The 27894-nt window shown below is 35.4% G+C and overlaps 2 protein-coding genes and 2 long non-coding RNA genes across 18 annotated transcripts; 2 read left to right on the plus strand and 2 right to left on the minus strand.

Annotated features, from left to right (window-relative positions):
- Nucleotides 1–87: 87 nt before the first annotated feature.
- On the plus strand, nt 88–1110 carry LOC125780096 (uncharacterized). 2 transcript variants are annotated; one of them, XR_007423543.1, is made up of 3 exons: nt 88–270; nt 469–666; nt 1063–1110. It is a non-coding gene; the product is annotated as an uncharacterized LOC125780096 (long non-coding RNA). The 2 variants fall into 2 exon arrangements; XR_007423544.1 differs by lacking the exon at nt 1063–1110 and adding an exon at nt 865–912.
- Nucleotides 1111–2824: 1714 nt separating this feature from the next.
- LOC105229268 (outer dense fiber protein 3) lies at nt 2825–3809 on the minus strand (the record flags this gene model as incomplete). The annotated part of the gene is given in 3 exon segments (XM_049461653.1): nt 2825–3119; nt 3203–3383; nt 3476–3809. Coding segments are annotated over 3 exon segments (488 nt in total), but the record flags the coding sequence as incomplete, so codon positions are not given.
- Nucleotides 3810–10583: 6774 nt separating this feature from the next.
- On the minus strand, nt 10584–27734 carry LOC105229269 (tyrosine-protein kinase Btk29A). Of its 14 annotated transcripts, none has more exons than XM_019991451.3 (15): nt 27363–27734; nt 26268–26619; nt 23571–23666; nt 23375–23513; nt 23156–23302; nt 14058–14194; nt 13877–13993; nt 13729–13809; nt 13537–13667; nt 13337–13465; nt 13062–13255; nt 12656–12996; nt 12346–12583; nt 12151–12284; nt 10584–12060 (listed from the first exon to the last, which is right to left on the minus strand). In XM_019991451.3, the coding sequence occupies exons 2-15, from the start codon at nt 26499–26501 to the stop codon at nt 11962–11964; spliced, it is 2217 nt and encodes a 738-aa protein (XP_019847010.2). In that variant the 5' UTR covers nt 26502–26619; nt 27363–27734; the 3' UTR covers nt 10584–11961. The 14 variants fall into 14 exon arrangements, with proteins under 14 accessions (XP_019847010.2, XP_011207732.2, XP_019847008.2 ...); XM_011209430.4 differs by having other exon boundaries at nt 27318–27734; XM_019991449.3 differs by having other exon boundaries at nt 26905–27734.
- On the plus strand, nt 19927–25011 carry LOC125780097 (uncharacterized). The gene is made up of 2 exons (XR_007423545.1): nt 19927–20041; nt 24678–25011. It is a non-coding gene; the product is annotated as an uncharacterized LOC125780097 (long non-coding RNA).
- Nucleotides 27735–27894: the final 160 nt, after the last annotated feature.

Raw genomic sequence — 27894 nt, forward strand, 5'->3', positions numbered from 1 at the left:
GACAATAAGCGCCTGGCGCCGGTGTGTCGCTGGGCTTTTGTAGGTTGTGACGACCGCCCATGGAATACGCAGGTGTGTGATCGAGTCTGACCTTCTCCGGACAATAATCCCCAGGCGCGGGTGTGTCGTTATTCAGTTTGGGATCATGTTTTCCAGCCATTGTGTAGGATGGGGTGTTGTCAAGACGAACTTTCTCAGGACAATAAGCGCCTGGTGCCGGTGTGTCGCTGGGCTTTTGTAAGTTGTGACGACCGCCCATGGAATACGCAGGTGTGTGATCGAGTCTGACCTTCTCCGGACAATAATCCCCAGGCGCGGGTGTGTGGTTATTCAGCTTGGGATCATGTTTTCCAGCCATTGTGTATGATGGAGTATTGTCAAGACGAACTTTCTCAGGACAATAAGCGCCTGGTGCCGGTGTGTCGCTGGTCTTTTGTAAGTTATGCCGACCGCCCATGGAATACGCAGGTGTGTGATCGAGTCTGACCTTCTCAGGACAGTAATCTCCAGGCGCGGGTGTGTGGTTATTCAGCTTGGGATCATGTTTTCCAGCCATTGTGTATGATGGAGTATTGTCAAGACGAACTTTCTCAGGACAATAAGCGCCTGGTGCCGGTGTGTCGCTGGGCTTTTGTAAGTTATGACGACCGCCCATGGAATACGCAGGTGTGTGATCGAATCTGACCTTCTCAGGACAGTAATCTCCAGGAGCGGGTGTGTCGTTATTCAATTTGGAATCATGTTTTCCAGCCATTGTGTATGATGGGGTGTTGTCAAGACGAACTTTCTCAGGACAATAAGCGCCTGGTGCCGGTGTGTCGCTGGGCTTTTGTAAGTTATGACGACCGCCCATGGAATACGCAGGTGTGTGATCGAGTCTGACCTTCTCAGGACAGTAATCTCCAGGCGCGGGTGTGTCGTTATTCAATTTGGAATCATGTTTTCCAGCCATTGTGTATGATGGGGTGTTGTCAAGACGAACTTTCTCAGGACAATAAGCGCCTGGTGCCGGTGTGTCGCTGGGCTTTTGTAAGTTATGACGACCGCCCATGGAATACGCAGGAGTGTGATCGAGTCTGACCTTCTCAGGACAGTAATCTCCAGGCGCGGGTGTGGCATTATTGATTTTAGAGTCATATTTCCCTGCCATTGTATATGCTGGGGTATGATCGAGACGGACATTTTCAGGACAATAATTTCCCGGACCAGGAGTTTCGCTAATTGATATTTTTGCGGTTCTTCCGCTTATAGTATAAGCCGGTGTATTGCCTAGGCGGACATTTTCGGGACAATATGTTCCTGGTGCAGGCGAGTCGTTGGATTTGCTAATGTCATGTCTACCGGCGATAGAAAATGCAGGACTGTGATCTAAACGAATTTTTTCCGTTTGGTAGTCACCGGGTGCTATTTGAAAAAAATAATAACGACAGATTCATTTTCTCAGGTATGCGACGTGAAGGGGTTTGGAACATACATACGTATAGATTTCAATTAAGCACAGTCAAACGATATTTTAGTATAAGCTCATATTAATGTTAATTGATACATGATCAAATGGCAAAGCCGTGACTACTTTCTCATCATTTGCAAGAGCATACATTTGTATATATAATTTACTAAAAGTTGCGAGTTATCTAATAATCTGTTTTTTGTTTTTGTGTACTAACTGTGTGTACTAATATGTACTATATAACGCATTACCTGGAGTCGCCTGTTCGAAGCTGAGCTTTGTTCTTCTACCAAAAGTGTAGCTCGGTGCTTTCTTTTTAATAAATGAAACCTCAGGGCGATAGCTATTTGGCGCTATTTATAACCAGCATTCCATTAAAAAATTTTGGTTATTTGCCGTTATTGGAAGAGAAATAAAAATGTGAAATTAAAACAGGTCTTGAGCACAGGCGAATGCACATTTCCTTTCATTGGGATTATTAGTTAAAGAAATTTACTTGGAGAGACATGCCGAAAGCATACAAACATTCAACTAACTGCATGCACATACTACGAAGCATACTCGTTCATACATACATACATACATTTCCCTAAGTATATATAAGAAAAGGAAAGACTAAATACCTAGGAAAGATGAATCACATAGAAGTATGCTAGTAAATACTGGCTTAGACTGGAATGCACTTATACTACTGTGGGCAAAAAATAGTACATTTTAATTACCTAAAATACGTTGCTAACCGATATTCTGTGCAACTATTTTTTACTTAAAAATATGTAAGTATGTATAGAAATGTCAAAAGTCGTAAAATGATTTAGTGTATTTTAAATAAAAGTGACAAAGATTAAGGTAGTATTTGAAGATTTGCATGAAGCTTTTTGTTCAATACTGGCAAGATAAAACGCCAACTCACTACACTACAAAGAATTTAAAAAGGACGAACAATTTACCTCTGATTTGATTAGGAATTTTGATTTCTTATCGCTAACATTTGGTACATAGTTAAGTAAGCTCATTTGTACGAAGCGAGCTTTCACATGCTATTTAACACAAGCACAAATTATTAATACGTTGCTAAACCACCATTGGACGTCATCTGAAAATCCAATTTGTGGGTTTGTTTGAATGCAAAACTCAAAGACACTGCACTGAAATATTATAAAGTTATGAGAATGGGGCACATGCATTTGATGAGTTTTAATACTGAATGATTAGCTGTGTATTAGAAAATAGACCAGCATTAGGATATCATAAATCATACAAAAGTGCAGTAAGCTCATCCATCCATCCATTGATAACATGATTTGAGTGTTATTTGATGAATACCTAAAGCATTTGCATTTTGATGTACCAACAAACTTACCAGGCGTTAGATTTGGCTTCTCATTTGGTGGCTTTTGTCCGAAAGAATACTTCGGCGTGGCGTCAATGACGGCCTTTGCAGCTCGATCCACATCGTACTCGCCAGGTGCGGGTGTCCTGAAGAGTGTTTTATCCTTGGGACGACTGCGTAAGCTCGCTGCTGGAGGAGTGGCTTTTCCTTTCATACCCAAGCCGGTGACATCGTATTGCGCTGGCCCCGGTCCAATTGAATCGAAATTGCTGCGATGTTTCTGTCCAAAAGTAAACGCTGGTGCACCTGGTTTCTTCGAGTCAGGTACTTTCTTGCCTAGCGCGAATACGAAAACGGAACATTATACATTTCACCATTTTTTTTATTTTATTGTTTTTGTGCTTCACACTCTTTCTTACCGACTAATGTTGGTAGTTGCACACACGCTGGTCCCGGACTAGAAGTCTCCGCGGCTATTTTACCGCGGCGTACAGTCGGTGTCCAAGGTCTTTGTTCGATGTCGGTGCCCATGGTCAACAGTCGTTTCTTATTTACTGGTTCACAGGGTCCTCGTATCTTTGTCGTTTTTGCTGCTTTCCTCTGTGGAGAGAAATATACAAATATATTTACATATGTTTATATGTATGTATAAAAATTTCCATTTGATACAGGCGTGCGAGATTGAAAATTACCACAGTGACCATTTTGCCCGTATTGAGATCTATTATTTATGCAATATTTGCAGAAGAACTATGTGCAGGTGTGTGTGTATCTGCTTGCTATTTGTTGTTAAACAAAATAATTGAAATGTGTAGAAATAAGACTCATACAAAAGGTGACTTTGATGCATTGGAATTTTGTTTGTCACGGCAGGTTCTCGGGCAATTCGTTTTAATTATAATCAGGAAAAAACTTTCAAACTTGTCTCATTTTTCGTCAATGCAGCGCTGCCATCGCGACTTGCAAGCATTGAAGTCGTCGCGGAAGGTATTCTCTAGAATAGCCTTGAGAGTCGAGGTTCATGTTGCATCCCCTCAACAGGGTTGTGAGCTGGGTTTCGAACATATTCTTGGGAGCATTTGGATGATGACGCTAAAGTTTTGCCTGTTAGCATATAAATGTATCAGGACTTGACTTATAAACAGTGATTACTTTGCGTTTACCACATCGTTTCCGTATACATATATTATACATATACCATGTAATTGTATGTAAACAAGTACTAAATACGGGAAGACATATATACATATATGTATGTATATGTATAGATAAATAAAAACAACACAGTCAGCTGGTTTTTAGTTACTATGCATCGATTGCTTCTAAACACAAAGCCACACACGCTCACACATATTTATGCATGCACACATGCAAAGGAATGTCATGAAGAACGTCAAATTTTCTAGGACAACCATTATTTTAATGGCGTAGCGAAGCGGAACAAAACAAACTATCTATATCCAAAATTTTCGGCTGCAATGGATGTGTACCGATGTACATACATATGTATGTATGTATACATATGACTATATAATAATACATATATGTACATATGTACGTTTTTCTGTTTACATGTGCATGTATAGTAAAAGCATTTTTGATTGGTTGTCCTCATTTTGATTTCACTAATATTACTTCTTTTGTGCGTTTCGGTGTTCGGTTGTTAGTGACTACGTGTTTGACCGATGTGGTGTGACTTAGTGATTGAGGTAGGTTTGTTATAAAACGACAAAATCGAAAATCCTCTACATACCCAATTGATCTATAATAATTTCTCTTGTCCACTAGTAAATCTAGCGTTTCAAGGGTAGCAACAAAACCTATGAAACCTTCGTGTTAATTTCTCAAGCAATAATTCGTAAATGATCGAAAAAATACTAACTACAGCCATAATGGAGACGGAAGTTACGCATTGCGCAAATTAGCTTTACTTACCCTTTATATGTATGTATGTATGTATGTATATGCAACGGCATGCTTAACTGCAACGTCATAAAAACATATAAATATTGATGGGTCACTATAAATGTAAATATGAGAGCCAAAAACAAATATACACAAAGCAAAGTGTATAAGCTTTTTAGCAACCGTTAGTGTAGTACTATTTACTTCCAGATGTTATAAGTCTTCATGCACATTCATAAAAGTTATGAAGTGATAAACAAAAATGTTGCTCATACGCCAAGTGGCCCAACGGCCATACGGGTATACGTATATACATACCTACGCATGTTATCATAATACCTTTGATAAAAAAGTAAAAACTATTATTATTCTGAGTTCAGTAGTAACATTTTGACGAATTCGCAGAATACAAACACAAAAGGCAAACACAAAAGGCAATTTTTTTTACATAAGTATGTGTATGTAAATAAATATGTATGTATGTTGATGAAAAGCACGATCACGGTGAGCTCGCATTGAAAAACTATACATCATTGCCGCCCACACAACTGAATGACTGTTTGAGACATATTTTTGTGTCATCAGAGATTGCGTTACGTTAGGTATCTGGTTTTTAAAAGCTTACATGCACATACAAATAATTATAGACGTGTCTACGTCTGCTTTTTATTGGCTATATATGGAATTGAGCTAAAATCAATACATACAGACATACATAGGTGTACTATTTTTTAGATTCAATGAAGTCAAACAATTAATTAAATATGCCAGACAAAATGAGAAAAATGCGTAGGATGAGAATAAAAAAATCCGAAGAAAGTTTTCGACTAAAGTTCTTTTGCAAATTGGATAATTATGCAGGCGTATAAAAACTAAATATAGAAATATCTAATTATATTCTTTGACACACGTTAGATGACTAACTAAATTTTGAAGAGTTTTTAAAGCCTTAGAGCGGAGGTCGGGTTCTTAAAGTCACACATTTGTATGGAGCACTCTTTCGGGAACTTATTAAGTGCATATAATGTTACCAAATTAAAATCGTTAGAATATAAATAAACAGAATCCACAATAAAAAGATATAAATAAAAGTTATACATCTTTAGTTTTATGATATCAGCTTCGGTGGAGTGACCGCAAAGCTGAGGTAAATAGCTGTATGTGCGTGCGAGTGCATGTTCGGTAATAAATCAGCCTCAATATTGCCAGCATGATTTCATATTTTTATAATGGGATTTTAATTTGATTTTTTCTCCGCGAGGCGAGATGAGGTAATACACATATTTAAATCGAAGTCAAAAGACTGGAGTTTTTATATAAATATTGCGGCGAGAGCCAAAGAGCAATAGCACAATAAAACACAAAATAAATTGCCAAAGAGCTTATATTCACATGTATACATAAATAGTAATGGGTTGATATAAAACAAATGACGTCAATTTTAAAGAAACATGTTGCGAACGTAAATTAGCCGCTAATACTAGTACTATTCAGTTTCTACGAGTATGTATGTAACACAAGTAACTGTTTTTTGATTCATTTGGTATATATTTTCGTTGGAAACTTTCACAAATATTTCTTAGCTCTCTACGTCTTGCTACGTTTCCACGGAAGAAAATGCTGAAAAGTGTCGTTGACATATTGGCCCAGCATTTGGTAGCTTGCCAAAAACAGATCAGGTCCCACTGATCGAGAATGCAAGTGCATGAATATAAGTATGTACCAAAGTGAGTAAATGTAAATTCGCAGACTTTTGCGAAGTGGCTTTGCGGTCGTTTGATCGTTTTACGAAATGAGTTTACTTAGCTGAGCTGGTTAATATGGTTAGCCGATCTCTGATTGCGTTGGTGGTGCGGAAATTGCACTTTTTTACAAGCATACATACACATGCTTATATACATAAGTACCTACATACACATGTGTTTACTTATTCGGAAATAAACACCATTCGCTTGTCTCAATTAAAAAGCTTCAATTCGGCACCTCAACCACCTAGTCCGGTTCTTTTGAAAGATTGGCTTTTTTGCATGATGTAGTGAGTTCATAAGCGGGAAATGGTAAATGAGATTAGCTGTGAAATCTAAAGACCGGTTTCTTGTGCTGATGTCATACATTTGTTTTGTTTTCAGTGCTTGCACGCAAATATACATTTATACGCACAATGTCTTTACTATGTGTTTCTAAGAGTTGACTTGGCAATGTTTATAATCGCTTGCAGGGTATAACCTGACCTACTCTCCTATCTACATACATATGTATTTAAGGTTGTTTATCAACGTTTCTAATTCACACACACAGCATTAATAATGAAATATCAACTTTTAATAGTAATTAATCCATAAATACATGCAACAAACTACTTACACATAACAGAAATGTATGTAATATACATACGGCTATATATGTAATATTAAAATATGCAAAATCGCTTATGCAAAACATGGTTAGAAAATCTTAGTGGAAAGGTTCTGATTTTAACGCTTTTGCTTTGTCGGCAAAGGTTTGAGATAATAATCCAGAAACTCTGGATTATTACACATACACATACACACACACACAAACAAATAATCTATTAAATAAATGTGTACGGAAACGATGCTGCCTTAAATGTCAACAGCTAATGAATTGTTTATTGTCATTATTCATAGATCAGATCGGCTCAACGTTAATAATTTCGCAAAAAGTTCAAAATTATAATGAGAGATTTACTTATTTGGTCATTTCCGCAGCATTCACGAATAGCTGCATGATAAACAGCGCGGGCGCTTCGAACTGCGCTGCCACAATTTCACACACATACACCTATAAATATGTGCATGGATCAATTTGTAGAACAAAACGTTTTGGAAAACAATTTGAATTGAAAAACAATAACAACAACAGTACCACCCATCCCATTTCAGTTCGCGGCAATCAGTCAATGAACTGAAACAGCAGCAGTGCAACAACAATAAAACACACATGAAACTAGCTTAAGCTTACATACACGTGCACAAACATTTGTGTATTTACATAGGTGTGTGTGTGAGTATATGTGTCCAAGTGCACTACTCGTTGCACCCTCAGCGCCGCTATGCCACAGACACTGGCAGCCCACAGTGGCAATGTCAAAAAGCCGCCCACTTTCCGTCTACTTCGATTTTTGGTTCCTTTTTTTACCTTGGTTGCTCTCCGCGAAAAGCCTGTTCTTCGATTAACAGTATCGCCTCAAGCCGTTCGCTGCTTTTCTATCTCCTGGTCGATTTATGGAACTTTGCTCCAGGAAATCGCTAAGTTCATCTGTAAACTCGGAAAACGCGATTACACTCCTTGCACCGTTTATTTACAAAAGCAAGTTAATAGTTGAAGAAGAGTAGGATAAAATGAGTATTTTCGATTTCGTATATCACTTGGTTTAATTATGCTTATATTCGTAGATTTTTGTTTTTTTTTTCGCGTTATTGTTTATATACAAGTGTTAATACTTTTCGCCGGGGCTTGGAAGATTAATTGATTGCTTATTGAGTAGAAGTGCGATGGAGCGGTTTTGCGATTTTCGGCAAACTTGTCGGATTGGCGGTTGAGCTACAACTGATTCGTTAATGCTAGCGCTGCTAGTTTTCGTCTAACTTGCTAGAGCAAGCTTGAAGTTAGTATTGGTGGGTTTGGTGGTCGAGAGCTTACAAAAAGCTCCCGCATCGTCAAGGTGTTGTGTCAAGTCTAAAATGTGAAGTTATTTGCTCAAAGTGAGTGAGTGTGAGTGTTTTTTAATTTGTCTGAGCAAGTGCTAGTTGCTAGAAAAAACGAATATTGATTAAATTATTCGATATAACAAATTTAAAAAAATACTTTAGCTCATGAAAACACAATTTATTTAAAGAGATGTGTATATACTTATGTATATATGTAGCTACATATGTATATAAAGAATTTATATCGCAAGTTTTGATATAACGGAATTTACTAGAAAGCATTATACTTTAGATTTACTTTTCTGTCAGAAACTGACTATATCAAAAGCTTTTGCATGAAAACAAGTTGGAGTCATAGGTGTGTATGTATTTAATGCTTGAAAATATAGTAACCGACGAGTCATGCTTACCACAGGCCTACAATTGTTTTATAAAACTTCAAACCTTTCTCTCTACTTTCGGCCGTTATTTTTAAAAAGCATTATATTTATGGAAACACTATCAAATAAAAATCACATTTCCAGTTGCAGCCGTACATTTAGGTAAGCACAAGATTCACATTGTGGATTTCTCATATTCGTTAGTTTTTAAAACGCATTATTTCGACCTGACCGCGTCGATCGTCAATTTAATTCAATTAAAAGAGCTTTTGTGTATATCTTTATGTGCAATTTAACGAAATTCAACATGTCGAACAATCGCACAAACGCTCAGCATATGCTTACACCTGAACGATTCTCTTAATTGAACTCATACCCAAGCCAAAAGACAGACCAGTGGGAGGAAAATTGAGGAAATTAAGGAAAATTGGCATTAAATTTCCAAACACACCTCTGTAGTATGTATGTATATAAATAAATTTTTGCACAAAATTGACGGACAAATTTTAAAAATTATTGAAAAATAATGAAAATGGTCCGTTACATTTTGAATTGCAAGGGGCTTTGTGGGCAAAGCTCCAATAAACTCAAACGATGATATTCGTTTATGAGAATCGAAGAGCTTTTACAATTCAAGCTGGAGGTAACCAACAAAATATATTTTACTAACTAATGGTTTTATTCCAATAAATGACGAATTCATGTAAAGATACATACATATATGGGAAAATATTTCGAGTTTCGATTAAAGTGAAATTTTTTCGTTCGATTTTCTTACTCTGCTCTTTTTATTTAAGTATTTTTTGTAAGGCAAATGTAATTTTAAAGTAAAATTTTAACGTTGGCTTCTACAGTTCAACCCGACAACCTTAACCCACACAATTTCTCGCTTTAGCGGCGATTCATGCGTGTACGTTCTAAATTGTATTGAAATGAAATTTTAGCAAATGAATTGCGTACACGAGTACAAACCATTCGTAAAGTGACGCTAGACTTTGTGCCCACACAGTGCGCAGTTGTAAGCCCCACTGATATTGCTTTTTTCCCCCAAGTGCAATTTCCACCCACACATAAATAAGTTGACTACCATGCTGACATACATAACGCCCATGACTCTGGAAAACATACTTTTTGCTGAGTTTAAATTGAACGTTAATTAATTTGTGAAATTTAAATTTTTGGCACTCAATTACCGAACTGAACATTCGGAATGAGCCAACAACAATAGTTAGTGTCCATCCATTGATGCTGTTGACAAAATCGTATCGCTCCTCAAAGCTGGCTGTGATATGATTTTAAATGAAACATTTCACAACCGCTTTGAAGAATGACACAACTTCAACTCGGATATTTCTATTGCATCACATCACATATACCACAAACGCATGATAATTGTTTTTAGTTAACTCAAAAGGAAGTTTACATGCAAAAATAACAGCACTCATTATCGACTTCATTGTTTTTGGCGACTTCTGCATTTACCTTAGAATTGTATATGCATGTGTGTTCAAGCTGCATACTGCTCAAAACTAATATTTAAAATGATCGAGGTCCATGTACGCATTTTAAGTTTGAAGAATGAATGTGAGTTTTTGTGTAGAAAAAACAAAGTGCATTGCGCAGCCGCACACTTCAAATCGTATCAAAGCACTTTGTTGCTAACACTAGCACGCATAACCTTTATTCCCATTGTGTAAACTGACATCACCGAGCTACTCTTTCGGCAGAACAAACGGTTCCCTTTTTATAAACTGATTACATTTGGCTTTAGTTTAGTTCAATACATGTGCGCTTTATGAGGCGATTAATTTGCCTTAGTATTGTCAAAATTAAAAAAAAAAAAATGCTGATAAAAACGCGTATGTATGTTTTTATTCGTTATTTTCTCATTACATCTTACAAAATAATTTAAATACAACTAAAACATTGATAATACGAATAATAAAAAAACCAATGCTTGGATATTGCGTGTCGTACAAATGCATAACACAGAAACACATATGCATGTTTGTATATGAATAAACGGATATGTAATTGTACATCAAAATAGTAATGTAAATCATAGTTTTACAAATATTTATCAAATAAAACTTGAAATATCGCAAAATACACCCATACATAAATATATAATGTTTTCAAATACACATATATACAAATGTATATGTTTAATTGAATAATACAGGCGGTTGCTATACGCATAAGGTGCATTCAAGTTTCACTTTTATCTGCAAATATTAAAAGTAAATCACAAAAGAATTTATATTAATTCATAACTACTATGCGCACACAATGCGACTTAAAAATAAATGTGTTCGTTCATGTTCTTTACCCATGTAGGCATATACACATACATGGAAATATGTAAACCAAAACAGATATTAGAACGGTGAGTGTTTACCTGCATAGGTATATATTTTATAAAAGAAATCATTCCTATGCACTTGTATATGCGATTTTTAAATATATTTTTACTCTTACTCAACTTGCCGTAGTTTTGTACGGAAAAATATGAAATAATACATAAATTCTTCAATGTGAACTCTATTCTCACATCATACATGGCGTCTTGACTTACATTTAAGATATCCATAGGCATTATATTTAATCAGTTTCAATATTCGAATTACGTTATTTATATCTAAATTTAGTTTTTGTTTACATACGTTCATTTTTGTGTATATAAAAGTAAAAAGCACAATAAAAAAGCATACTAAACGTTATTTCTTACTAAAAATAGTTCAAAAATCTCTCTTTCAATTGTTCATTTTTTTAATTAACGTGGCTGGCTAGTTGAAAAAATTACAAACATTTTAGGATGCATTCATATACTTATGTATAGTATGTATTTAAGTCAGCTTGACAATATTTCGAATGCTTTCTCAAATCGCACATTTGCGAAGAGCGTTATTCTTAATATGAAGGTGTTTGTGTTTTTTCATATTTTTTTAATTATTTGACTTGTTTTATATTCCTACTTATATATTTTTGTTTAGTTTCCACAAAAGTATTGACTACTTTAAGAGATGGATGATATTATGAATTCATATTAGCAGTTTGATTACTTTACTTAGCATTTACTTGTTTCTAAAGAATAAGCTTTTGGCAAACTCTATTTTCCTTCCTAACATTTCACTCCTTGATTACTTAGCTAATATCTATATAAATTAACTCAGTACATAATTCGACAATCACTGATGTCGCATCGATAAACTCTGCTGAAGCTTAGTCAGTTAGTGTTTGAGCGACGAGGGCTAGTTGCTCCTTGAGAATGCGGAATGAGGGGCGCTCTTCCGGACCGTGAGACCAGCATTTCTTCATAACCTAGGAATATTAACAGCACAAATTTATGTAATGTAAATGAAATTTTCAATTATTTTAAGAAAAGTTGCAGGCTTGTGTGCCCTTACTTACATCGTATATTTCCTTTGCACATGACTTTGGTTTTTCTAATATAATACCACGTTGGACGCGTTCCACCACTTCGGTGTTCTTGAGACGGCCGTAAGGCATTTTGCCACAGGTGAACACTTCCCACATAAGTACTCCTAAATGAGAAATTTGAGAAAATTGTTTAAACTGAACTTATTTCGAATATATGCTAAGTACCATATGCCCAGACATCGCTTTTGGAAGAGAAACGCGTATAGTTCAACACCTCCGGCGGTGCCCATTTAATAGGAAACTTAGTGCCACCTGAGCTTGTGTATTGGTCGTCCAAAACATAACGAGCCAAACCGAAATCTGCGACTTTTACGACATTTTCCGAACCTACGAGACAATTACGTGCGGCTAAATCACGATGAATGTAATTGTGGCGTTCCAAGTAAGCCATGCCTTTGCTGACCTGTGGCGCAATAATAAAGCGACAACGTAAAGTTGCGAATTGCAGAATAACGTAGAAATCGATTATACATACCTGTATACACATGTCCAACAACAAACCCATGTTCCCAATCAGTGTGGTCTCATGCCGGCGCAAGTAGTTCAACAATGATCCATGTTTCATATATTCGGTAACAATGTAAATAGGACGATGCTTCGAGCAAACGCCATACAATTGCACAAGGTTAGGATGTTGCAATTTGGTCATCACTTTGGCTTCCTCAATGAAATCGTCCTCGGACATTGTGCCCTCCTTCATCATTTTAACAGCAGTGTCAATGGATCCGCGCCATTTTCCTCGTCGTACCACACCGAATTGTCCCGAACCAAGCTCTTCCATGAGCATTAACTCCATTGGGTGAATTTCCCACTTATCTATTGTATAAAAAATGTAAATGAGCTTGAAGCATCCATCACAAATAATTACTAATACCACTTACCGTGGGATAACCCAGCAGTTGGTGGAACTGGTCTATCACAAGGCGATGATTTTAAACGGCACGCTAATCCCCCGGAATTGTGTCGATGATAGTTTATAAGGTCTGGTATGGTCTCGCAGCAATGTTTCTCACTCAAATAGTATTCGCCTCTCGCATTTTGCTTGATGTGATAATGCTTCACATGAGATTGTGGACTAAATAGTTAGAGAGAAGAGAAGCATATGCAAATGTTATTCGATTACTGTCTCGAATATGCAGTATTTTGCTATACTCACACTTTGGTATGTAAAGACAACGTGTATAAACCTTTTGTGGATGATTTCCGCACAACAAAACAACCTTCTTTGTCACCCTGTTTCAAAAGAGATTCAGCGCGTTGGCGAGACATATCGCCAACATACCATCTGCGTATCAAAATAATATTTGTTTTAATGCAAGGAATTCTGAATAAATATTGGGAGATTTGTGCACTCACTCATAACGCTCCAAGCCTAGTAAAGCTTTCGGCTTAACGTAATTACTCGGTATATAGCCCACATTGCCCAAAGCGTCCTTTACTTTCCACCAGTGCTCTTGGGAATCATCAATCACTTCATATTCCGCATTCTAATTAAGAACCAATATAATTGTAAATGCATTCTATTCATCAATAAAAAGGCTACTCTACCTTCTCGAGCGATAAATCACCACCTTCAATTGCTTTGAACGGGTAAAGAGCCACCACAACTTTGACGAAATGTGAATTATCCTTCAAATATACACAAATGCCCAAAGTTACCAAACATAAATTACTATTTTCAAGGGTTCAAGCTTACCTTAGACTTAGAATTTGGAGTACCCGGTGTTGGAATACCTCCCGGCATTGTGTTGTCCAACGATGTAGCGCCGCTATTCAAAATATTTGGTGATTGCTTAAAGGTGGTAACCGAAGGCTAAACGGAGCAGAACATGTGAAAATATGAAATTGGAAAAATCTCTAAACGAAGGTTATCTTACTTGTAGCGGTGCAGATGTAGGTGTCGAGCTCCCCAAACTTCCGGAACTATTATGATGCAGATTAAATTGACTGGTCGAGGTGGAGTTGTTCGGACTACTACTACGCGTGGTGTTCTGGGCAGGAGAGCTTCCTGTACCTAAAAAAAATTAATAAAACTAAATATTAAGCTCATAACAAAATTTATTGCAAATTGGAAATACTTGTAAATATGTAGGCTAATACACGCATTTGTGCTTCTACATACTTATGCATAACAATCAAAAATACAAATGGCCTTTAGTACATTGTCCGCATAAAGCGACAGCGAATACCATTTGGTGTAGGAGTTTTCAAACCATCAAAGTATTGCGCAACTGTGTTGCCAAAATTGTATAAAGTGTTTTAGCTTTCAGTTCGTTGTGGGATGTCAGTCGGTTGGTGGCTTAACGCACGTCAGCCGGAGGTCGCCTATTGGCGAAGAAAGTGCGCTTGAGTCATGGACAAACCAGAAAATTATGTGTATAGATTCAAGGCTTATTTTAGCAGGTTATTGAATTCATTCACTATTTGCTAACTAACTCATATAATAATACATCCACATGTTCATCGGAATAATACCAACAGCAAGCTTCAATTTATACAAATCTTGCATTGTCTTGCATGGCTTCAAAATTTGGCTTTGGTTGCATTAATTTTGATTTGCTTTTATTGAGCAGCTTGCTATAGATTTCTTCTTTATTATCGTTTAATTGTAGAACATCAGCAGCACAGCATCGGGTGCTGAGGGAATAGTGGTTGTTAGTTCGAATATTTTAAGCATGGCGTATAAAGACAGAAAAAATACAATAAATAATTGTTATGAATTTCTCTCGCGAGCCGGGTGTATATTGCTGGACTGAGCAGTATTTATTTCGTGCAATCTTCTTATTTTTCGGAAATCAGAAAAAAATCAAAATCCCTGAAAAGCAATGAACATATGTACATACATATACTTTGACGTATTTATTTTAAAAGCTCAGTTTAGTTTAAAAAACTTCTACTGATTACAAACGCAAATACGTAACGGTAACGGTACTTTATAAATAAAAGGTAAAACAGTTTGCGTACGTCCACACATCGCAACAAAATAACAACCTGCCATAATAGACGATGCAACATTCCTAAAACAGCTGCTTTGCTGAAATAGCACCGAACGGCAACAAAATGATATTTCTGAAAGATATCGGGCACAAATGCATTCAAAATCATCACTACGACTACTTTTCAACTTTCTCATATTTGGCACATATACTCGTACTTTTTTGTTTTTATGAGAAATGTATGTATACTCGTATCGTGGATAAATACATATCATATGTCTGTAAGAGCAACTTTGCTTAGTAACTAGCGCTTTGTGAGGAAAATGAGAATGAAATAAAACTAGATTACAATCAACACACATTATATACAATACCTAGTAACGTACCCAACTTCAAAGCGGATAAAAGCATCATATTTGCACCAGTTAATTCGAATAGATGCACTTGGAGCCGGACGCAAGGTGTTGGACAACAACAAACAATACAAATACACACACAATAGTTTTCACTTTCAATTTATGTTTAGACGTTCAGCAATTGAATGATGAATTTGCAGGGAAATGCTTGCTGTTAAAAGCGCTCAGTTGCTAGTAGCGGTTTTGTTGGCTTTTATTCAATTCACTGTCTGTAGCGGGGATAATCCGTGACTGCTAAAAAGGCAAGTGAAGTGATCGTGAGAGTGCGAATATGCTGCTGTAAATTTCGCGCGCGGTAATAGACACGCAAAGGGTGTATTTTAGAGGGATACAAGTTTTATTAAAGTTAAATTATGGAAACGAAGAGGCCAATACATTTGTATTTTTAAATCGAAAATTGTATGGTCTTTAGCGTTTAAACAGGCTTTAGGCGGTAAAATGTTGAGTGTTGGTTTCCAAGTGGTTGGACAAAGCTGGTTTATATGTAAGTACATCCGAAATCAAATTAGATGACTTGGGTTATAAATTGGCAGGGCGTTTTTTTGATATAATTATGTAGATTAAAGTTATTTATACTCAATATTTTAGATTTGTGTAAGCCTATAAAGTTTTGACACCATAGCGCTTTGACACTTCTTCGCTATGCAAAAAACCTCAAACCAGAAATATGTCTCCTAATGGAAGACGATTCACAGCGAAAATTTAATTTGGCATTTATCACATTAAAAAACCTTATTTTATGAGTATGTTTGTAATGCATATATTCATATATCCGTCAGTATGAATAATGTAAAACCTGTAGGTCCGTTCTTTCGTTCTTTTAGTTGAGGTTCGAACGCTTTCTTTGTTGTTTAAGTCCAACAATCTTAATTAATATTAGGTACAAGCACCTGTCATACAATTGATGGCAGGTTTACCAATAAAACCCTTTCGGTTTAGAATTCCACTTTATGCTTCTGGACTATACTTTAAAGTTTGCACCAATCTAAATTGTATGATGGGTTAAAAAAACACATGCACATACAAACTGTAGTATAATCATAGGCCTTATGACTGCTGTGTGAGCATAAGCGTATGTTTCTAAACAGCTAATGGGTATACTGGCGCGATCACCTTCAAACGCAGTTCACCAATAAGCCAAACACCATAAATGCCTTAACGCACACGTACGCAACATGCATTCGTCCGTAATTACTTAAGACATTAAGTTAGATGGGTTATAAAAAAGAAATAATAAATAAATAAAGTAAGTATTAACACTTGAAGAACACCACACATCAGCAAGACACTACAGTAACCACATTGACTAAGCCTCGTCTTCAAAACATATGTATGTATACACGCATACATACATATGCATATATGTAATTATAAAGAAGCTACAAGCAACGCAGCGTAGAAACAACAATGGAATTAGTTTGTACTTCAACATTGAGTGAAAAAATGAAGAAGTCTTCTCTACAAGGTACAATGTGGAAAAATATATATCGAATCCGCACATTCGAACAGGGTGCCTTTTCCTCTGTCAATTTTCGATCGAAACTTCACAACTAAAACTCTGTTAATTTATTTTAGTCTTCCACTTTTAGCCAGTTATCTTTTGATCTTTTGGGTATATCTTTGGATCGCTATTGGCTTATATTGGTATTAAGTAAATTTTAGTTATTATTTTTTCAACTCATTTATTTCGTTTTCAACTTTGCGAATATAACACCAATGCACATACATACATACAGACGCGAGTATGAGAAAAATACCGTTTTTATCGACTTAGCAAAATATCTAACCATCGGAGGCTTTTCACTTCACTTTTGCAAACACTCTTTATTGCTTTAGTTTACGTAAACCGAGATATTTATGTAGATATGTATGATGTCTTCACACTATGAATAGTGCAATTTTCCACTCTGCAAACAAAATTTGCTTTGTTGTAAGAAAAATGGTTGCTATTTGAAAGTACAAGTATATTCATAAGCCGTCTAGTCGCCCTGATGTGGGTTAATTAAATATTCCTTGATTTTTCTATTATTAATATTCTGTTTTCAGCGTCGTCAAATCTGTAGATTTAGATTTTTTAAGCCATGAGAAATAATATATAGCATGTATATATGCAATTATGTATATATGTCTCCAATGGCATTGCGAGTACACGACGATCTTCTATTAATAAAAGTTAAAACTCAACTGGGCAAGAAGAAGAAATATAAATAGTATCCAACCTGCCAACCTGTTACTGCGTCTATGCATCTATCGTCGTTGTGGTTACTGTTGTTGCATTCAGTAAAACTGTTCACAGGCCACTTCAGAAGAGAGCTGTGAGCGAAGTTAGCTTCAGATTTAGTTGCGCTTAAATTGAGTTACTATCAGGAGACAATAGTCAACGGCACAGCCAGTTGGTGCGACAGTAGCTGGCAGAAACGGTAAAAAAGTGGAAAAACCACTATGTATATTCAAACAAACTTAAGTCGAAGTATCTCAACTTTCATACACAATGCGTGCACACACACACACCTGTATATGCATATGTAATAGTAGTGGTATAAAAAATAAACTTCAACAATTTGTATAAATACTCAACGCACGGCTGGGTATATCTGGTAATACGACAACAGCAATAGCAACAGCAACACAACAACAACGGCAATGAAAAGATGAAAAGCAAGCAAACTCGCTTCTGGTTTCGCAGCTCAATAGTAGCCACTCACACGTACACATGTGTTTGCTTCAGATACACACACACATAAAATAAAATAAAAATAAGTTAAAGACGTCAGCAACAGCTGCGAGCAAGCTACAATGTTTGCCTAACTTTGGGAACATTCAGTTACCGCAATAGTAAATACTAAGAGAATATACATATGTACATAAATAGATTTATTCGATAGTGCTGCAGGCAAGAAGGATTAACATTTATCTAGTACCGAGAAATGTTACTTGATCAGGCCTGGAGACACTCTTTGTAGAAATCCTGTTGGGGACATATTGTGACGCCTTTAATGAATTGGCCTTGTCATTACGATCGATGAAAGAAGTACGCTAGCATTTTGCTAGGTATTAAAAATATAATAAAATGGCTCTAGTTCCTTTGGGATGACTTATAACTTCAATTCTTAAATTTTTGTAATATCTCAAAATAGGTTTACTAAAGACATCTAGCTTCTTATTTGTAATAAGTATAATATGTACATACCTTTTGAGCTTGGCAGGCATTGTCCGACATTATTCCAAAAATTTAAACGACAGCCAAACACTTTCATTTCTTTTACACGTTCTTTCATATTGCCCAGCACACTGGTTTCCGTGAAGCTAACACACGGAATCATTTGCGCACCACAAGATGTAGATTAATTGTTTAGCCGACTCTGCATAAATTCGGCTTTCATTGCCACGGTACCAGAGTAAGCTTCAAAGTTTATTACTATCTTTACTTAGTTACTAATTGTGTTCACTAGGCTATTGGAAGCCAATCTACTTGCGATCTTTGAATAACATATACGACCAAATGCACACATCTGTATAAATATACATATGTATGTTTGAAATGAAGGCCTATATTACAAAATTATGTGGTGAAGTTTGTATATCCTTCGAATTTGAGGGTGGGCAACGTGACTAAGGACATGCGCTTCAAATGTATGTTGTTTTCTCCTCAGATGGATGGATAGTGTTATCACAAAACGATAGGTGTAATTGATTAACTTTTTGGTTTGCTGTTGTTATCATACACACGAAGAGTATTTATTTTTTCAATGCATATATTTATGCAGAAATTAGCCTCCACCAAAAAATTACCTGCTTAAGAAAAGTCAACATATTTTTATTGTGAATAAGTGAGCAGTCCAAAAAGCAAAACAACCACAAGCAAGACAGAAAGAGGAAGAAAGCGAAAAATAAGAAAGTGGTTTAAGGAGTGGCTTGACATGTTTATCTGCGAACACTTCTTTTAAGGGTCTTAAGACATCCATGTGAGATTTTCAGATATTCCTTCTTTTGGTTATTTTCTATTTATACGAAATTACACATTTCTACGTTTATGTATGGATAAGAAATGCATTCATTGCTTAGGGATCCAAAGATAACGTACTCATAATAAGACAGGTCGTACCGAATTCGTGATGAGTTCTGAATGAGTTTTATACATTTCTTAGAAAATGTTTGACGTGAATACTTCATTTTCTTCGTTTACATTGCCCAAACTTTATCTTGCGTACGGTAAAGGCAACAGGTAAAATCTCGAACCGGTTTAGGGAAATGCTCATTTAGTGCAAATTATCAAAGTAAAACTTCGGAGCCAATAGAAAAGGCATCACATGAGAAAACAGTTCTACAATATTAAGAAATTTATTTTCTTACATGCATACACACATACATACATAAATGTGTATAATTAGTTTACTATTGCTTTCTCATTAGACTTCGTTCGTCAATCGTAGTTGAGTGCTCCTCATCACAAAGTCACTCTTGAGTTTTGCTTTTTGTAACTTTTTTGGTTTTGCTGGAATAGCACAGGTACGGTATAGTTCATTCACTAAACCTTTGAGAACGGTTCCACATTTATATTTATTTGTTATTCTGGAAAGGAAGATATGCCTAATGCGTTGTTTTCTTTGAAGGCCACACACACATAACTATATATGCATATGTACATGAATTAACACCGTAATCTATTTGGCCTTGAGTGTATGTAAATGCAATTTCCACCACGTTTTTTAATTAATTCTTCCTACAAATAAACATACAAACTTCCAATGAGCTACTTTTGTAGTTTGTGTACTGTGAGTTTAAAAATATTAATTTGAAAATTTCATTCGGATTAGTTGTGTATTTATGCATTGCTAGTCAAAGATCGCAGATAACACGTTGGCTTTTACTATTAAACAGAAATATAGAAATCGGTTTCAAATATGGAAAAATAAATACTCAGCGTTTGAGCAGAAAATACCGAGATAGCTGACGTTTTTCTATTCCACCAGATATTATTCACATTTTCTCAACCAAACAACACAATAACAAAATAAAAATAAATAATCATACATTTTAAACACGTTTCAAGCCTGTGCACATATTTTGCGATTTGTATACATAGAAACCGACGAGTGTATGCATGTGTATGTTAATTTTTACTTTATTAGCACAACAATGAATTTACCGGAGCTACAGACAATGCCACACACACTTCAGGCGCCGAAGAGGTGTCTCGCAGCACGATCACATTCGCTTGAGTCTCGCCGCAAACTGAAACCAAAGTGGTACGGTCCGAGTGATAGTGCTTACTGCTTTCCTCTCATAGCAATTTCTGCTCAAAACAGCTTGCTCAACAAGTTGGGTAGCCTTAACCAACCAATTTTTGGAAGAAGGGAGCACGAAAGATAAATTGGGTTGGGCAGAGAATTTCGAAGAACTCTCAAAAAGGGGGAATCTTTACTAAAAGTTAGGCTACGTAAATATACACATGCACTTACGTACATAATCGTTTATAACACACACTAAACCATCTATGCACACATTGCACATTTGTGTGAACTTTAAATAGCACATCATTTTCAGTGCACCCAATGACTTGGTGCATAAACATATTTAAAGTGATTTCGGCGCTGCCATTCCCCAAGCAATTCTAGTTTGAGGATATACCTACAATTTCTTCTATGTAGATGGGTACATATTTTGAATATAACACCAATATGAACGTATGTATGGAAATGCAAATGACACTTTTTTTTGGGAAACAGCAATTTTAAGGAAACAAATATATAGCCAGTACTTTTATACATATGTACATACTTACATATGTACGTATAATCAATACATTCGTCACCAATCATTTCATTTATCCAATAATACATATGTCTTTTAGCATAGGAAAGATTTTAATATTGAATTTATTGTTATAAAAAAATCGGTGTTAAATCATCGATTCCAATTGGTTACGGATGTGTCTGCACCCTAAGGGCTAAATATTAATACAAATATATTACGATATCTAAACACATATGTGACCTGGTCTACGAAAAGGGAGCTAACGTGCGAAAACTAGTTTTCTGGGAAACAGCTGTTAAAAATAAACAACTCGTTTCGTCAGTTTCTCGTGAAAATTGATTTTTTGACACCTAAGCCCCCTTTCCGTAGACCAGGTCACATATGAACATATGTGATTTAACTAATAAATGTATAGTCTTTCCTGATTCATAATCAATTTGCGTATGTTAGATTCAAGCTTAAAATAAAAAATAAAAATTTCACTAAATTTAATTTCTTCAACCTGGCGAGCAATAGATGTTAAGTGACTTTATATGTTCTTACGAAAAGTGCGTGGTCAGCTACAAGAGAAATGTCTTAGGCTTTATTACCCGGTTAATTTCCCACGTTTAGAATCACAAAATAACCAAATCATTAATCAAAAGCTGAACACTATGTTTTGCTGATATGAACAGAGATGCTACACGCTCACACAAACCAGTATTTCATAGCTAATCGATCATGGACCGTAAGACAAACTTTTCCAAAGATATTTTAGGAAATTACATGAGCACGCATGCATGTATTTTAACATTTCCACGAATACAGGGTGAGTTGTTAGTAAATTAGATAAATTTCTGAATCAAAATAGAGAATAAAGCGATAATTGATTCGATCTAATGACCATATAGCATTACCTAGCTAAAGATTGTACAAAATGTATATTTGTGGTGGCTCACAACCCTGTTTTTTGGACATGTGTACATATATGAATATGTAACAATCCTGGATTAATAATATCATGAAGACTTTCTTCAAGTGTTTATATGAATTTCAGTGTAAGCAAACAAACAATAGTAACATACGTATGTATTTACCTTTAGTACAATAGGAAAAAAATCAAATAATTTGGATAAATGAGCATTGAACAGACAACAAATAAACGACAGTTGAAAGTTGTCAAGTTCATTGCACGTGTCTGTGCTAATGGTTCATATAATGGTTGTACACAATTCGACTATTGGGAGAATGTGTAAGACATCAAAAAGATAAAAACATATGCAACCAAAGAAATAAGTAAAACTCGTTTGCCTTTTGCCCTACAGTTTGCTGATCTAGCGTCCAGTCTCTAGTTAGGCTCTAGACTTAAGGAACAAAAGTTTCACCGTTTTGCTATTTCACTCAATTATCACTTCTTTTTCTTAGTTACGATTTGCTCCCAAAGTCTTTTAATTTTTTTTTTATAAATTTGGCAGAAATCGGAACCGGTTTTTGAATTTTGAGTGTCTTTCTTGCGCTCAGAAATGCTCAAAAGTTTCTTACTCATTATTGTGTATTTGTAGACACATTTACTCATTTAAATAAAAACATCAGGAAATAAATTATTTGACAATTTTACATATGTAAATATTACTGAATAAAGTCATTTAATAATATTTCGCTAGAATTTTATTTTAACGAAATTTTACTGAAGCATTCTTTTTTTGAAACAAGTAAATAAGAAAATTGTTGCCCTTAGCATATTTTTTCGGAAATTCTACTGATAACCATAACACTTAAATTTCAGTCCCTACAGCTATGTGATACCAAAATATTGTAGGGTATCAATAAGTAATATATCGTATCTAAAAATAATGTAATTAATATTATGAATTCAAGTGTACTCACTTGGATTATTATTTGCTTCCAACCAATGGGTCGCAGCCTGACATCCGAACGTTGCTCGACTTATTCCTTTGCAGCAGGACCACCTTTTACCGGTCCAAAGACCCGGATGGAAGCGATATGATTTCGGCGTATTTGTTTCTTCACAAACTAATAAATCAATAACAAAATTTTAAAATTTTAATAATTTAAAACGGATTAACTTCTTATTTGCTCACTAACCCTCTCTTATGGCACGTATCCAATCATCACGTTCTCTTTCACTACTCGCTAATAAATATAAAATATATTGTGGTACAGAGCGTCCTGATAGCTGTTGATCATTGGATGACTCACAATAACCAACTTGAAACGGAAATCCCTACAACGAACATTTTCAACATGGAAGACTTTGTATATACTCAAATATTTTACTCACGTTTGGTGCAAAAGGATCTCCACCCTCTCCGCTAACAATAGCAGTTTCAACCAAGCGAACACCTTTTACTGGAACTCGACCACGCTCCCGACGACGCTACAAATAAAAACATTTCAATATGAAATTCAAATCCAAGAAATTCAAATTTTTGGCTGTTTACAAACATTTAAAAAAATCGTTTTTTGTGATAATTATAGCAGTAATATAATATTTTTCGTATAATCGCCAAACATTTGTACTGCAGCTGCGAAAAGTTACAATATTTTCTAAAAGTTCACTGAACCCCCATCTAACGTATCGAGCTTATTATCGCTTATGCGTTGTTTTGATACCGAATAGACACCCTATTCTGGGGGGGTAAATTAATGACAAATGTTCACTTTCCACCACCCTTTTAATACATCTTTGTCTTATTTATAATTTGTATAAGTTTTTTCGAAAAGAATTTTTACCAAATTTCAAAGTATAGCTCTGATGGAGATTTTTCATTTAGTAAACTGCTACTGTTTTATTGTAATTGTTTTCAATACCTACATGAATACTCTCAATGACCGGTGCCGTATACTAAAATTTTTCTATACACAAGTTTCCTTGGGTGGGGCTTTTGGAAGTTTGTTCTTTTATTTTGTAATATATGGATTCTATCCATTCAAAACACCTTGTGAATCTTCTTAAACTGGCACAAATTTTTGTGATTTGTTTGTTAATCCATTCCGCATATTTAATTTAATTTTTTTTTTTACATTTTTCACAAATTTGCTGTGCGCAGTTGGGTGTGTTTTTCACAATGGTAAATATAACCTTTATTTTGGTAAGTTTGTATCATTATTCTGCTGAGCTAAAGATATTTATATTTGGAACAATTTTCACTTCTTTTCCAAAACTTACTAACTTCTTTTGAAACAATAACATAAAATACGCCCGTTTTCAAAGGGGATGATTAAACTGTTCGACTCATTAAAACGTGGAAAACGTCGTAAGAGCAAATATTTAAAAACTATTTCCTTTTGATTACTAAAAAATCGGTTATGTTTTGTGCAAAAAACTATTAAGAACTTATTTGAGGTTGAATAACTTTTGTCTTTATGTTCACTTGTCTATTTCAAGCAATGAAATCAATGTTCTTCACGGTAGCGAAAAACAGAGACTTATTCCTGCTCACTTGCCAGGATACGGGGGATATTTGCTGCTGTGTTTGTATGTATGAGCCTGTATACCAATTGGAAAACAACAAATCAGGGAGGGTTTTCCCTATGTAGAGATTTTCAGTTGGGAAAACATATGTAGAAAAGAGAATCATGCAAATAAAATAATTGCCAGATGTGTAAACCCTTCGTTTTTGGAGAGATCAGAAATTTTTACTCAATATATTAATTACATATGTATTTATATAAAAAAAAATGAATACCTAATTTTAAACATAATATAAATATATAATGTATTTATGCGTTTTGAATTGGCGTTCACTGCTTTGTCTGATACTTCGACCGATTTTTTTCACACATTATTTGGGTTTTGTGTTTACTTCTTCTTCTTCTTTACTGGCGTAGACACCGTTTACGCGATTATAGCCGAGTCAACAACAGCGCGCCAATCGTTTCTTCTCTTCGCTACGTGGCGCCAATTGGATATTCCAAGCGAGGCCAGGTCCTTCTCCACTTGGTCCTTCCACCGGAGTGGAGGTCTTCCTCTTCCTCTGCTTCCCGCGGCGGGTACTGCGTCGAATACTTTCAGAGCTGGAGTGTTTTCATCCATCCGGACAACATGACCTAGCCAGCGTAGCCGCTGTCTTTTAATTCGCTGAACTATGTCGATGTCGTCGTATATCTCGTACAGCTCATCGTTCCATCGGATGCGGTATTCGCCGTGGCCAACGCGCAAAGGACCATAAATCTTCCGCAGAACTTTTCTCTCGAAAACTCGCAACGTCGACTCATCGGTTGTTGTCATCGTCCAAGCCTCTGCACCATATAGCAGGACGGGAATTATGAGCGACTTATAGAGTTTGGTTTTTGTTCGTCGAGAGAGGACTTTGTGTTTACTATATCTGAGAAATAGAGGGACCTATAATTCTTAAGCCACTTCTGATCGTAGAAGCATTAAAATGCTTCGATAAGCTATTTCAGACCTGATTACTATTGTCACCCAAGGAACTATGGTTAGTAATGGTAATTAATCTCCAATTAAAATATATTAGATATATGTAGTTGTCTACAATGTTTATAGGAGATAAAATGCCTAGCCTAATAACAAACAATGAAAGCAAAAGCGACCATATTGTAGACTGGAAAGTAGTTCTTCGCCATTAAGTAATAGATAAGGGTTGATGTTAACAGACCGGCATTTACACATGTTGCATTACTTAAATACAATGTAAATACATTGCAGCCCGTATTTATTGTCTGATAAAATCAGTCGAATTCCTCCGACAGAATAGTTGGTTTCAGCTGGATTAGGTGCAACTCGACTTAGTATTTTAATACTACATACATAAATACTTATCATTTCTATATACTATAATATACTGTTGTTACTATTGTTTCAGTGTAAAGCATTCTCCAAGTAATATAGAGGTATGATAGATATATTTCTTTTCCGAAATATCCAGGAATCACTTGGAATAGGTTTTAACTGTAATTTTGTATATTCGCATTTTTGTTTTAATCTAACTACAAACTGTGTAATGAATGCACTTACTTCAATATTTTCCACGTCAAAATAGGATAATGACTTCTTGGTGAGTTCAAACCATCGTTGTTTATAGTTGACTGGTGTAAAACGTTTTTTATTCTGAGCTCGTTTTACCATCGATCCGCTTTTAACAATATCATACAGCCTTTCGGAGACCTTATCCATTCTACTTTGAAATGATTTGCTACTGCAAACCGTAGAAGAAGATGAACGAATGCTACCATGTGAGGATCGGTTCATGTCTGCGGCAAAAGCTGATTCCAACGAAGTTATATAACTTTTTTTATCTTGATTAAAGCACCACTTGTTTCTCTTTTTTACGTATTTATCACATATACATATTTAAAAGGAGATCGGGCTGTAATAAAGAAATACACAATTTTTACGAATTGTTTACTTTAGGTACAAATCTAAAATTTTCTGTTGTTAAATAATTATGTTAACTGCTTAATTAGGTTAAGTAAACTTAAGATAGGGTTCAAAAACTCTTTCTTACTGGGCATTATATTTTGACTGCATTTGGCTTATAAGTTATTGTTATTTATTGATTTTAACATTAAGGTTACATATATTAACAGAACGAGAGTCTATTAAGTCCTTAAATATACATGTATGTATATATTATTTGTACACAAACTTTCACCTGCATTGCCTCGTCTTAGATTTCAATGTACAAGAGATCCTTTATCGGATAAGCATTAGATTTTTTCTAACGTCAACAGCTTATCAAATTATTTAGAATACCTCTTATCACTTTTTAAAATGTCACTGTGATGAAGGGAAGATGCATTTCACAAAATACATGTTTGAACGAATTAACGAAGAGTATCCAAACGAATTTAGCAGGTCTCAATTCTAGGAATTTCAGACTCATTCATATTTGCCCCTACCCCGACGTTTCGTCCGATCAATGTAATTTCGGCATCTACTTGTTGTTTTGTGCTTTATTTCGTTACTCATTACTCCACAAATGTATAAACACGCACTTATGTCTTTGGATATTTTATTTAATTAACTTTTCGTATTTATTGTGTTTCATTATACCCTTTAATTCACCTGGTTATTAATTTTGCGAGCAAATATTAGGAATACAATTTTTACTTTTTGATATTTTTTCAGCTGAATTCGCGGAAATAATCCTCTGCCATACCGCGTACTACATTTAAGCCCTACTTTGCTCGTACACTCTTCTTCTCTACGACTGCGCCAAGGCGATCGTTTCTCTTTGTCCACTTTCGAGTTTTGATCATTGTTCTTTTGTTCGTTATTGCTTTATCTCGTTCAACATTCACCGGGTAAAACGTTTCAGGTTGCCAGATCTCTGTAATTGTATTCGTCATGATATAAAGCGGTAAACCATATCGTTTTATTTGTAGAGAGTATAAGAGGTATGAAATAATATATACAAAAATGTCTCCTATTAATGTGGGTGATACCCCAGATCTTTTGTAGTAATCACAGAGAAAAAAGTTGATAAAGGAAGGGTAAATAAAAAAAAAATATTCTATATATATTTTGAAATGACAAATACTCTCGGACATAACCCTTTGGTATGGCAAGTACTACAGATAACATTGATGTTACGTATAACATGTAAATGTAACATATGTCTGGTAAAATACAGATTTAAATG

The sequence above is a fragment of the Bactrocera dorsalis genome, unplaced genomic scaffold, assembly GCF_023373825.1.
Source record: "Bactrocera dorsalis isolate Fly_Bdor unplaced genomic scaffold, ASM2337382v1 BdCtg073, whole genome shotgun sequence".
Lineage (NCBI taxonomy): Eukaryota > Metazoa > Arthropoda > Insecta > Diptera > Tephritidae > Bactrocera > Bactrocera dorsalis.